This window comes from Punica granatum, chromosome 8, assembly GCF_007655135.1.
Source record: "Punica granatum isolate Tunisia-2019 chromosome 8, ASM765513v2, whole genome shotgun sequence".
Classification (NCBI taxonomy): Eukaryota; Viridiplantae; Streptophyta; class Magnoliopsida; order Myrtales; family Lythraceae; genus Punica; species Punica granatum.
This window is the reverse complement of record NC_045134.1, coordinates 3,305,677-3,319,836: the sequence shown is the minus strand read 5'-3', so window position 1 is coordinate 3,319,836 and position 14,160 is coordinate 3,305,677. Positions and strand designations below refer to the sequence as shown.

General features: G+C 39.6%; 2 protein-coding genes across 7 annotated transcripts; both read left to right on the top strand.

The window, feature by feature from the left end:
- Positions 1–1,539: 1,539 nt before the first annotated feature.
- On the top strand, positions 1,540–5,720 carry LOC116188562 (protein ENHANCED DISEASE RESISTANCE 4-like). Of its 6 annotated transcripts, XM_031518003.1 has the most exons (4): positions 1,570–1,824; positions 2,038–2,142; positions 3,088–3,262; positions 3,696–5,720. In XM_031518003.1, exons 3-4 carry the CDS (start codon positions 3,154–3,156, stop codon positions 5,477–5,479), a joined length of 1,893 nt encoding a protein of 630 aa, XP_031373863.1. In that variant the 5' UTR covers positions 1,570–1,824; positions 2,038–2,142; positions 3,088–3,153; the 3' UTR covers positions 5,480–5,720. The 6 variants fall into 6 exon arrangements, 5 of the variants coding, with proteins under 5 accessions (XP_031373865.1, XP_031373863.1, XP_031373864.1 ...); XM_031518004.1 differs by lacking the exon at positions 2,038–2,142 and having other exon boundaries at positions 1,668–1,824; XM_031518002.1 differs by lacking the exon at positions 1,570–1,824 and having other exon boundaries at positions 1,838–2,142.
- Positions 5,721–9,039: 3,319 nt separating this feature from the next.
- Positions 9,040–11,222, top strand: LOC116189149. Its single transcript, XM_031518693.1, has 2 exons — positions 9,040–10,526; positions 10,620–11,222. Exons 1-2 carry the CDS (start codon positions 10,254–10,256, stop codon positions 11,064–11,066), a joined length of 720 nt encoding a protein of 239 aa, XP_031374553.1. The 5' UTR covers positions 9,040–10,253; the 3' UTR covers positions 11,067–11,222.
- The last annotated feature ends 2,938 nt before the right edge of the window (positions 11,223–14,160 follow it).

Here is a 14,160-nt window from a genome sequence, read left to right as displayed (position 1 = left end):
AGAGGGATTAGCCTATAGTCTACTGTAAGGTCTCGCGATCTCACCAAAACGGTAAACATCACCAATGCCGGTAAAATTCCCACCTGATCATGGACCATGACGCCCCGGTTCGAGCCTTCTTCAGGGCCCCGCCCCTGCTCATTGCCCATCCGGCCCATCCGACAACACAATCCCCCCAACCCCCCCCCCCCCCCCCCCCCCCAAAAAAAAAGGAATTCTTATAACAAGATTTACGATTCGGTTGAGTCTAGCCCCGGCTGATGTAATCCGGTCGAGCTTTGTGACATGTCCGATGACGTTCTCAGTTCTACCTGACTAGATGGCGCCCCTTGTGGCTGGGTGGACACAGCTGGCGTTTCTTCGTCCAAGTCAATCACAGACTTTCATACTAATGTGGAATTGGACTTCCGCGTAAAGAGATTTCCAACTGAGGCCTCCAATTTCAAAGTCCACTGGAGAGCTTATTCTAATTAATTAAATAATCAATAATCGAATGTTCTAAAATGAAAGCTAATCCCACTAAGGAGGCAATGACTTTAGGGTCATGGCAGCAGATGGGATGAGGGTGACTTTAAGCAAAACTAGGCATTTCCCCTTCACGAGTTCGAATTGAAAGCTGTATAGTCTCGTCAATACTTTTCCTATTCCGTCATGGAATGTCTTACGAGGATAAGGAGCTTCGTGGAAATGGACCGTGTGATTGACATGTACATTTGTTAAAAAGATTTATCCTTAATACCGAACCACATGATCACGCATAAAATATGCAATTTTTACCTTACTCTGAAGACAAAACTATAATTCCTCTTCTATATTGATTCCCATATGCATCTCCACGGTCAAAAAAAAAAAAAAAAGGAATACACAAGACATTTTTTTATTCATAATTTAAAATTTTGGGTTGATCTGTGTGAACCAAATTTTATAGTACTTATTAATCTGCAAGCCATATCTCAAACTTTTTTCCTTTCGAATTCTTCTTCTTACAAAGTAGTCATTAGTGTTTCTACCCTCTCTACTATACATGTTATCTTAAAATAACTAGAAATGGAACTACGGTTGACTTGTCGGACAACACAAATGGAGGTCCAATAATTACAGCAACGGTCTCCCCGTGAAAGATTTGGGAAAAGGTCAACGCTGACTCATGCGATGACGCGTCACATGCCGTGCTCTAATCAGCATCCTCTTTCGTAGCCACAACTTTCATCTATCTAGACCACGTTCATACCCGAACCCGAATAGTGAGTTCGGTTCTATGTCCGGGATATATGTTCGACTTGAACATATAAAACTGAGGCTGGTTTATATGTAGTCACCTTAATCTGAAATTGATAGATATGAATGAAAATCCTCACTTCCTATTAGTGAGACGGACTAATTCAATTCAAGTTTAGGTGTGGCACGAGTGAATTTCTCTGCCAGAGACCTGGAAAACTTGGAAAACAGTTTTCAGTTTTATGTTTTTATGGGAAAACACGTCCGGTCCCCTTCCCGCCCTCCATGAGTGGAACGAGTCTGCCTTTTTTTTTTTTTTTTTGGCCTAAAGAGTGGAACCAGTCAGTTGGGCTAATAAAGTTGTCGTTTTTACCATTATTTTCCTGTCTTCGCCATTGGCAGATGAGAGAGAGAGACGAGTGGAGGTACAGAGAGAGAGAGAGGGGGAGGGAGAGGAGGAGGAGGACATGAGAGGAGGGAGGAGGAGCAGCGGAGGAGAAGAAGGCACCAAGACGACGTCGTAATAAGATCGTGATCTTGGGGGCATGGAAGAAAAGAATTTTCAGAGGGAGAAATTCCTCTGCCTGTGCTTCCTTTCCAGCAAAGGTTCGTTCACACAGGCAGTCTGGCACCCATTTTCTCCATTTTATTTTATTTATTATTATTATTACTGTTATTATTGGCGACTGTTAGGAATTTCGCATAAATGGGAGGACTGCCATAATTAATGCTCGCTTATCTTGATTGCGCTGTGTTCATCGTCTTCCACCTGCCTCCCACCCCTTTCTGTTTTGCTTCTAAATCTGGTGAAATTCCCAGTCTTTTGGCAGTTCCAGCTCTTGAAAGTCAGTTAATGGACTGAGATTCTACTTGGGTTCCTCCTCATCGAGCTCAATATCGGTTCTTGCAAGTAGGACTTTGAAGGTTAGCCGAAAGGGTGCCGGTTTATCTCTTCTTTCCCTCTCTTTCTTCGCCTTTTGGGTTTAGGAGTTCAGTTCTTGATGGGGCTGTAGCTGTGCAAGTGTTGATCTGGAGTTGCCTGAGCTTTAATTCAGTGTCTGCCCTGCTGTCTTCCTCGGATGATTCGGATCCTGTATTCACTTTGAGCTGTGAGGGAACCAAGTGGATGAATGATTATGTTATTATAGCGGTGGCTCATGCTGTTTGAGGGAATACGAGTATATTAATTAATGCTTTCCCCAGTAGATCCTGTTTCTCATATAATAGAGAAATGATGAGTAGTCGCATATTCCTAGTATCTCTCTACAGGTCCATGATGTTATGGACAATCTTCCACTTTTTTGCTTTATACGAATTGGGATTTCTTTTTTCCTCGTATGTTCGTAGAATTAAGGGAAAATGGGATTCTTACTGGAGAGTTGTGCTTCTCGTGTAATTGCTATGTTCTGTTATCTCCCGGCTATAGACTGGACCTAATAAGCTATCCGTCGTGAGTTCCGTGTTATTCTTCAGCTTCGGTCTTTTCTGATTTTATTCTGCAGGGATATCGATGCCGTATGCTGTCTCGGTCCAGCATCTGCGTTAAATGATGTTCCCAACTCTCGGATATTATTTGATAATCAATCCACGGCCTTCACTTTTACTGCCTGTTCATGTAGAATCATCCTTTTTTTTTTTTTTTTTCTTTGTGTGCCGGGGGGGGGGGGGGGGGGGGGGGGGGGGGCGCTTAAAGATGGAGATAAATCTGCAAATTTTGTGCTCAGTACATTGAGACTGACTTGATTAAGATTCCGATATCCGAATTTAGCTGGTCGCTCACTGGGGGGGGGGGGGGGGGGGGGGAGCTGCTGAGTGTTTCAATTGGGATGCTCCTTATTGACAATCAGGAGTTTTGAAATTTATATCCAGGAAATATTTGGCGAACCAAATTTTAGATTTTCAGAGTCGGGGATCCAAGCGAAGGCAACCAGTCAAATGAATCCCAAAGTTCGGTTAGTTAAGTGCCCCAAATGTCGGAGTGTTCTTCCCGAGTCTGCAAATGTTCCTGTTTATAAATGCGGTGGATGTGACACCATTCTCCGAGGTGTGTCATCTTAGAATTTTGATAGTATATTAAGGAAGATTGGTTATTGATAAATTGTATGGTCATTTGCGTTTGGTAACGAAGTTAAGTTTGATTTAATTTGATTTGAGGAGATGAAAGAAAAAATAGTTGGGAAAAAAAGTAATGATTGTGTTGTTCAATTGAGAAAAAAATGCTGAATAGTTAAAAGAATTTAGTATTAAAAAATTTATTGTAATAATAGATAAGAAAAAGTATGAGGGAGAATTTGAAGAAAAATAGAAAAGTAATGATTATGTTGTTGAATTGAGCGAAAAGTTAAATTAAGTTTGATTTGACAAACAAACATATACAAATTTAGAATTTGATTATATCACAGCTTGTGTGCTATAGATAAGAGAATCTATTTGATTTCTTTAGAGACTAAGAATTGTCTTTTGTTATGTTTGTGCAGCAAAACATTATAAGAATGATGCCCGTAACGCAGGATCAGACTTGCATAAAGCGACTGATGCTCCAAAAGATGAACTGGATAAAGCTTTAGAGGAGAACACAGAATTGGGCGACTTAGACATAGTTATTCCTTCCTCAACAGAGCATTCTTTAGATCTGGGCAATGAGATGGAGCAGGGCATCTCCAGCAATTGCAATGGTGACCAAGACAGTGGGACCGACGGTGAGTCCCGAGATTGCGATGTGGATAGACGTGAATCATCGGATGAACTTGATTCATCACATGAGCGTGTTGAAAAGGCAAATCAAGATGAGCAGAAAATTGAAGTGACTTCACCAGCTATAAGAGCAGAGTCAGGAGAAGAAACCAACGATGATGGTTTCAATGAAGAGCAAGAGGAATCACAGATGAGTGTTCCTCATAAGCGTATGGTGTCTCAAGAAACATTTGCAAGCACAGAATATGGGGATCCTTGTTCTGAGTTCAGCGGCACAGTTGTTGGAGATTCATGCAGGTCTCCAACAACAATTCGAGGTTGGCATCACGCTTATGACGGAAGTGTCTCTTCTCTTGATGCACCTGCAGATCATTTCCATGGTTGGGACAGAAGTAGCGGGAAACAACATTCCAGGAAAGACGAAGAGAACTTTGGTTTGTTAAGAGAGAGGCTCCGCAAGAACAAGTATGTGTCAAATGAGATGTTCGAGTCGTCAAGAAGCAGATTTCATGATAGAGACGGGATGGCATATGGAAGAAGTAATGAACTACCACCTCGGGTTCCTGTCTATAAAAGGGAACCGAGTTTCCTATATGAGGACGAAGGTACTTCATATCAAACAGGCAACATTTACTTCCCACATAGTTCGAGTTATCATTCATCTCGCTCGCCTGAGGAGCTTGCTGAAGACGAGAAGATAAGATTGCTACGAATTGTTTATGAGCTTGAGGATCAGCTAAAGAAATCATGCAATCTTGATCAACTCGATGGACGAAAGAGTCGGGCTGCATACTACAGTCATGAGCTGCCCGAGGCCGAAGGCCTGCCAGGCTTGAACTTTCCACGGCGTAATCCTTGGGCGCAAAACTTCAGATCTGCGAGAGTACCCTTCTCGGCAGAGACGGCAAGAACTACCCACCACCTTGGTTACTCTCATTTGGGGCACCTGCCTCGAGCCCGCCAACTATCTGAGCCTCTGCTTCCACCTCCTTTTCGCAACATGAGTATCCATGGTCCCGGGAGGAGGAACCTCTACAGTCCTTACAGCTCATGGCCTTCGAGCCCCCAGCCGTACATGGGATCTGAGTTCTCGGTGGGGTCCAATGATCCGAGCTATGAGTTTCAGAAGCTGAGGAAGTACTATCGGGAGAGGGAGGAAAATTTATTGAAGAGACACTTGCGGCCCATTGGTAAGGCTGCCCCGTTTGTGACTTGCTACCATTGCTCAAAGATTCTTCAGCTGCCCGAAGATTCCCTCATCTTCAGGAAGAGGTACCACCGGGTTAGGTGCGGAGCTTGCTCAATGGTCTTAAAGTTCTCTCTTGAGAACGGGAATTGCGTGCTCCCTTATGAGCTCGAGGCTCATGGGCCTCCACCTTCCGAGGCCGAAGACTACGACAACTCGGTTGATATGGCAAAGTTGTACTCTGCCTGTGACGTTGGCGCTCAAGATATGGGAAGCTCACCGCTTCATAGGCTCATGGGTTACTCTTCGGTAAGTCAAGTCTTCAAAGGGCCTGGTCCATCGGCCAATGGCACGACCTCGCCAACCCGAAAGAGTCCATGAGTTTTTTAGTGGATGCATAGATTAATGAGAACGCATCTTCTGTTATATCTTAGGCTTTCACCTGTAAAGATACATAGAAAAAAGTTGTCTTCTAATTCCTAATTTTTAATTTTTATTTTTACATATTCCTTGGAATTGGATGGAGATTGTTTAGTTCATGTCCCATACTTCCTTGTAAGGATAGTAAAGTGAAAATAGACATGTTTGAGCTTGAGAGAAGGATTCTCATTGAATTTGTTGACTTCTGCGTGTCGTTATATATATGTCCATATACACATATAGTCAATCATCTGCAACATTTCACTGCAGTATGTTAAATAATAAAACAGGAAACGCACCACTATGTTGTGCGTGTACATATGGAAAGTTGTCTCGACTTTTCCTCGATAGACCCTAAGGTCACTTGGGGCTGTCGGATCACTACCGGAGTGCAGCCAACGCCGATCTGACTGCTCAGAAGGCCCAAGAGACTATCCAGACGACCGTTGAGATTAGAACTGATCTGATCGCTTGGAAGACCAAAGAGACTTCCGGAAAGGGACTGGAAAGTTAACACGTTAGACATCGACCCCCGAGAAGAATCGGGCTATCGAACACAAGGACTTGGGCCTATCGTAGACTCAAGTAAAGCCCATAAAGAGCCCATCATGCCCTACCCAATTCGATCACGTGACGTTCAGCTCAGCCCAAAATGTTTGCTTAATTTCGATTCACCGAAACTTCTTCGTGTCAGTCCCTTTGTAAATAATTTTTTGTTGCGTTAATAATAGTACCACTTCTCTAAAAGAACTCAAAAAAATAAAAAAAGAAAAAAAGAAAAAGAAAGTGTAATGCAATGACAAACGTTATTGCTTGGTAATCAAGAGGTACCATATTCGATAATTATACTCGTTATTAGTTACTAAGATTTACATTTTATTACATTGGATCCACGGACCTTACTTGTAATTTAAAAAAGAAAAAAAATTCGTGCGGTATATATTGCACTAAGAAATGCGGTCCAGCTTCTTCCGACAATCATTTTCCCAGGGGCGCGAATTAGACATATGATACATCATCGTACCTGATTTTATGATGATGAATAGTTGAACAGTAAATCTACATAATTCAGGATATGTCTCTGCATCAGAGATATGTCGGCAGGGTGGCTCCGTAGATGAACGTGATTCTTATGGGTTGCACAGTTAGAATTAATAAGATATCAACCACATAAGAAACAATAATTGTCCTTTTGATAATTAGTTGGGAAATTTTCTACTACGTGGAATAATATATGAGTGCTACTTTAATTTTGCGTGTAACACGAGACCACTGGGCCTCGAAAAGGTAATAGACAACAGGAAATATAGCGTACGAAAAATTTCATTCATGAGAATCAAAAACCCCATTTCTTCAGGCTACGTAATTCAACGTTAATTGCAATGTCAAACTCATTTTAAGGAAGTAGTCCGTGAGATTCAAGTTTTGCAAGGAGTCCGCGCTGATCGCTCTAGTTATATGTTTCTTCAAACTTATAACCGACGGGTAAATGAGGAAGGGAGTGTAGTGGAATGGGATACGTACGTTCTCCTCAATTGAAACTAGAAAATTCCAGTTGGATTCTTTATGAAATTTCGTAGTTCTCTTTTTTTTTTGGGTAAAATAAAATAGAGTGAAATTTTGTACAGATGGGTGAATGAATGAAATTTTGCAAAACAATCCATCTAAGTTTTGCAAGGAGTCTGCGACAATCGCTCGTGTGCTTGAAAGCAAGCTCATTTAAGAGGCCAAAACCACGTAATTGAGTGTATATAGATATATATACACGTACATCAGGGTACATTAGCGATCTATCTATATATAATATTTAATAGTGAAAAAAAGGTTGTTTTAACGGGATTGCGCCACGTGTTATCCCATAATTAATAAGGTGATGTCATGTATTAAGCTTTCAGCTCTGTATTTACCCCAATTTCACTAATCTTCTCTACACTCTTAAAGAGCTTGTTTGGATTGGAGTCAGATTTCAACTCAACTCCATCCATATGGCTACAGGACAAAAATTGCCTGACATGTAGCCGAATGTGGGACCCATTTCGTCTGTCAACGGTAAGTGGGTCAATTGTAAAATTGAAGGCTGAGAAATTACCGTTAGACCGAAGAAGAGAAGCCCTGTTCCAGATCCCCTTCCCAGCGTCCTTAGGTTTGCAGAGCATCGTTGAAATTGGCTGCATACATCTGAAATCCAGCGCAATAGAAGCCGATTGGTAAGTGGGTTCCTTCAATTTGAGCGATTACTGACTTCCATACCTTCAATTTCATTGATTTCTGACTTCCACTCCATCATTGGCGTCGAATCGGATAGTGTTCGTCCGTGACGAGCAGAGGATCGTAAAAGGCGAGCAGATCGAATACAATTAATCGACAAATTTAATCTCATTAAATATCCGATTAATCGGTCGCACCATAAATCATCTAATCTTTATTAGACGATTTTATTATTTCAAAATATCCCGTCGATTTAGTCGTCGTGTGTGACCCTGTAGGTTCCCAATTACGTTGACAGTAATATCGAAATCTCTATTTCAATATTACAAACAGTGAGCGGCATCTAGCAATGCATCACTGTTACTCAAGTAATCGGAAAGTCAATTTCTCGACGAACCTCGTGACCTATATTACCGTGTAATATAATCCATTGTCCTTTATATCTCTATTGAGCCCAAGGCATGGTCGATGACATCCTTGTATGGCTCAATATCTCTCTTTCTTGGTTTACCGGGTAAGTCTATCAGAACAAATGAGCTCGATATCATTATATCGACTCATTTGGGTATGCATACACTTTTAGACTTAACCACCAAGTGGCCGTGAGATATCGCTCCCGTTTCGTAGGAGGGACAAATCCTATCTTGGTCACTCACATTCTTTTCCATGCTTTGTGGCATACCCAATAACTATCTTTATAACCAGCCTGTTACGGTGGCGTTTGACAGTATCAAAATATACGACATTACATGTAGGAATCCATGGTGACCTCAAGTCAAAGGACCATTACACTATAGTCACTTTGAGATATGCTAATGACAGTCACGTAACAACCCATGTAGCAATCTCATGGCGGATCAGTCCAATACACATTACTCTTAATGTATACATGTGGTGTGATTTGATATCTCCATATCCATGACCTACGAGACTTGGTCATCAATCAACACCCACACTAGTTTAACCGTATTATCGTTGTCCTAATTAACGATAATACTTTGACTATGGACATTTAAGAATAATGTTCGGTAATTATAGGATCTCACAATCAAGTCACACTTGATGCCTATTGAACATACTATTCCAAGGACTTTATTGTGTAAAATCATATTTAGCGCAATCTACACAATAACAGAAATGCCTCATTTTATAATGAAATAGATATCATATTACAGAACTGATTATAGATTGCCTCTAGGGCATACACCAATTCCCAACAGGTTTTCCCAGCCGAAGCATTCCTCAGTTCAGGTATATTCGCTCGCATCTGTCTCCGAGTGCTTGTACGATTTCGTTCTTCTTCGTCAGTTGCTTGTTCGTGGGCTGAGCTGCAATAATCTGAAATTGCCTTCTGCTTGTTCGTTCGTGGGTTGAGGCTTTGTTATCTGAAAGCTGACTGCTTCTTTGAGCTGCAATAATCTGAAATTGCCTTCTGCTTGTTCGTTCGTGGGTTGAGGCTTTGTTATCTGAAAGCTGACTGCTTCTTTGAGCTACAATAATCTGAAATTGCCTTCTGCTTGTTCGTTCGTGGGCTGAGCCTTTGTTATCTGAAAGCTGACTGCTTCTTTGAGCTGCAATAATCTGAAAGCTGACTGCTTCTTCGTTGAGTGCTTGTTCGTTATTCTTCGCTGATTGCTTGTTCTGCGATTTTTTAAAGCTGAAACTCGTGACTGTGATTGTGGTCGGTGTCTGCCCTTGTACTAATGCATGTCTGTTCTTATGGGAAATTTCAAGCAAAACAAGCTTCAGATATGTCGCTTTCCTCATGTACGAATCGGTATGTATATTTGGAATCTATGTTTTATTTGAGATAAGCCATAATCAACAAGCAAAAAGATTTCTGCTCTGAATTATGTGTTTTTTGCAAGAAATTTACCGTATAAAAATGCATCCAAGCTTTTGTTCGGCATGAACTCATAGACCAGTATTTTCTCTTCTCTCTCAACACAGCAGCCTAGGAGTCAAACTAGATTTCGGTGCTGAACTTTCGAAATTACAACCATCTCATTCATAAATTCTTCGAGCTCTTTGTCTGAAGCTCTGGATAGTCTCTTACTGTGTGTTTGATAACTTGCTATAAGGCTCGATTGTTCATGTGTTTTTGCTGGTTTGAAAGCATATGTTATGCTGAGACATTGTCTGACTTAACGATCTGCAAGTCAGTGCAATTTCAGTTTGCAAGCTTCAGTCTGAGGACTTTCATTGTGCTGTGGTATGGGGTTATATTACTTGCTAAAATCGTGCGCAGATTGTGATTAATTTGTTGCGAGAAACACCTTCGAAGTTCGTATTTATTTGTAACCCTCAAAGCTGATTGTACCTCTTTAAACACTGAAATAGGCTCTTGGATATACGCATGATGGCATTCAGTATAAGTGCTCTGTTGCTGCATTGTCTTTCTGATGCAAGCACTAGTTTTTTGGCTGTTATTCATTTAGTTTTGCATGTTATTTGTTGAGGTTTTGCAACAGCAACTGCATGCAGCATGGCGTAAAAAGGTGAAAATATCACCGAATGGAGTGATGAAATGGATGTCGCTTTCCTAAACGTACTGCTTGAGATGAAGAGAAGAACACACACTACAACATGGAAGACTAGCACTTGGAAAGAGATCACACAGGAAATGATCAACCTTTTTCCCGAAAAGCATCTGTTCTTGCAGAAGGTGAAGGACAAGTATCAAAGAATGAAGACAAATTTCACCCGATTTTCTGAAATATTAAAGCATACAGGCGTCGGATGGGATGCTGACACAAACACCATCACCGCCGACTCAGATGTTTGGGATATGTTTATAAAGGTACATGCTTGTTTCTTTGTTTGTTCGGCTTCTATTGTTGTTTCCAGCATATGTCACTGATCTCCTTCGATCATGTCGTTGTTCTTGTTACAGAAGAATAGGGCATACAAGACTTTTCGGAGTAAGGGATGCAAGTACTACGATATGCAAAAGCAACTGTTTAGTTCTTTCGTGGCCACCGGTGTTCTTCGCATATCCTCGACCGATCCACCACCAACTTTAGAGGAAGAACGGCGGCTGAATGCGGAATTCTTATCTAGGGGGAAGGGAAAGCAGAAATACCATGTCGATCTCGAAGAAGGATCCGACGAGAGTGACGACCCCGTTCATGTTGCAGAGCCCATTTTAATCGAGTCTCGACGTCGAGTGCCAAAAAGATCGCAAAGCAAGAACTCACAAATGCAGGAGTGCATGGACATATTCAGAGGGAGTTTCACGAAGAACCAACAGCACACCCCACCGTCAGCAAAGAAAAGCAAGTCCGTATCGAGCCCCGAGAAACCTGAGAAGAATAGTGAAAGCGGGCAAAGCACTCCTTGATCCGGCCTCCTGAAGGCTTTTCATGTGGTTCAAGGAGGAGTCACGAATGGAATGGATATTGCAGCTGGAGCAACCTTGAAGCAAGCGTCATCAGATCTTCCTTTTTTTTTCCACGCATCGAACACAACGTTTTTTAAATTTCTCTGACTGAACTCGTACTGCTGATGTTTGTTATGTGTGTTTGGTTATGCCGATGCGTTTTTTTTTTTCATGTGTGTGTTGAATGTTATTGTGTTATGATTATAATTGAGTTGTTTCACTGTTAACGATTCATTCATGAATTCATTTCCACAGTAAAAGGCGATCATTTGGCGAACAATATGTCTCGTTATCGGACGCCTTCAGACAATGACAATAACCCCGGAGACAACGAGAATGAACGTATGCAACGTATGTCCTACTCCTTGATGATGCAATATGATCAGATGGAAGATCCCGTTCCACAGAACTTGCCGTGTAGAAATTCTGCACTTCAAGGACGGCAGTATATTGTTGAACTATTAGGGAGTGACGTCCGGTGCTTCGAAAGCTTCAGAATGGAACCACACGTGTTTAGAAATCTATGCGACACATTGCGGTTGCGCTGTGACATCACAAATACTAGAAAAGGTATTACCGTTGAAGAGCAAGTCGGCATGTTCATGTTGGTTATTTCACATAGTATGCGATTTTCAATGGTCACTGAAAGGTTTCAGCATTCGAAGGAAACGGTTTCACGAGTTATCAAACAAATTGCACGCGGAATGCACGATTTATCTGCCCATTTTATAACACCGCGGAACGTTATTGTCCAGCCAGAAATTGAAAATGATGAAAGGTGGCGCTTCTTTAGGGTATGTTATCTACTAATTTCATATTGTAGACCTTCTGTATTCGGATTAATATGTGAGATAGATATAATTATGCGTTTTTTTTCATACAGCATTGTATTGGAGCTATCGATGGAACTCATGTCGATGCATGCATGCCACATGCGAACAGAGTACCTTATCGCGATCGTAATGTCGATATATCACAAAATGTATTGGCTGCTTGTACACACGACATGATGTTCACATACGTGATGACCGGCTGGGAGGGTTCAGCACATGATTCAAGAATATTGTCTGACGCTGCGTCACTTGATCGATTTCCAGCACCGCGTGGTCGTGAGTATTTGCTTTTACCTTTATAATTTTCAACGAAATTGCTTGCCGAAATTCGTTTTCTTTAATTTTCATTTTGTTTTTTTGCAGGACAATATTATGTTGTTGATGCAGGGTTTTCAAATATACCGGGATATTTGGCTCCATACAAGGGAGAACGGTATCACCGGAGCGATTTCCCTAATCATTATCCGCCAACATCGGAAAAAGAGCTATTCAACCATCGCCATGCGTCAGTGCGTAATGTTATCGAGCGTTGCTTCGGTATTTTGAAGAAGAGATTCGCAATACTGACTGCCATGTCGAACTTCAAACCGTATACTCAAGGAGAACTTGTCCTTACTTGTTTTGTTTTGCATAATTTTATACGCCGTAATAATTATCATGACAGATTATTTATGGAGTACGGCAATGCGTGGGCGGATTACGATGAATTTCGCAATCCACCACAACAACACGGAACTAGAATTGATGTGGACATGAGTAGCACGGAAATGAATGTTGTACGCGACCGTATCGCTAATCGGTTATGACGTGCTGAGCGAGGAGGCCGATGATATACACTGAGGTGTTTGTATTTGAAATTAGTAATAATTATTATTATAATTCATCCTTATTGCAGTTTGATTTTTGCTGGCATGCGTATTTTTTTCATGCGTACAATTATCCGATTGTTGCGGCGCGTTCACTCGAAAAAAGTCAAAGGAAGATAAAGAAAAAAAAAATTTGCCTCAAAGGCAACCACTTGAAATTGAAATCTATGCCGTGGCCTTCTTTACATCTGTTCAAGTGGAAGAATTCCTATCAGTCAATTGTCATGGGCATGGGCCCCACTATATTAAATTATTTTAATTATATTTTGTCTTTTTATGAATTAAGTTGAATTGAGTTGGACAAACTTTCAAATCCAAACACACCCTAATGCATTAGTAATTAGGGTGTGTTTGTTTTTTGAAAATTTTTTTACTCAACTCAACTTATCTTTAATTTAACATCACAATCATTACTTTTTTTCATTTTTAAAATTTTTTTAACCATTCAATTTAATTTTTAATATTAAATTCTCTCAATTATTCATTACATTCTCTCAATTATTTATTACTTTTCACACTTTTTCTCATAATTCAACAATACAATCATTACAAATCAATTAAAATTAAAACTCAACTCAACTCAACTCTAAATCCAAACCAAAATTCAACAATATAAGTGAATAAATTGATTTATAGGGATTAAAAATTTATATCAATTCAATTTACTTAAATTATTTCCATTTTCTAGTTCTCGATTTAACAAGTAAAATTATGTTTACTAGAATATTTATGAACTTTTAAAAATTTCTATACCAATATTAAATACACTTAAAAATATAAAAAATAATAATACAAGTGAATCGATCTAAGAGTTTGTATAATTTAGTAATAAATATATCTTTTTAAATTCAATTACTTAAAATTATTTTCTTTTCCAATTTTCATTTTTACAAATGCTTAGTTGTATTCTTGAAACTGCAATAGGGTTTTTCAATTTAAAAAGGATAGGGAAATATTTTTCTAAAATTTTTCATACGAGTAATTACTTACATAATAGAAATTGTAAATAGATTTCTAATATTAAAAAACTATTACGAGTTCTACGTTAATATTAAATATATTTAGAGATTAAAAATGATGCTAAAAAAATTTATTTATTTAAAAGTTCAATAAATGAATGGAATAAAATTTAATCTCTCTTTTTGTCAAATTTACTGAAAGTTGAAATATTTAAGTTCTATAAGTAACTTATTACTGTATAAAGGATATAAATGCAAATATCTTCTACAATTTGATATTAAAAATTAAGAGTTTTTTTTCAAAATATAAAAGGTATTAATTAATTACTTTAAATAAAATAATTTTATTAATATGATTTTACTAATCTTATTTAGAAAATATATAAAATTAATGCTT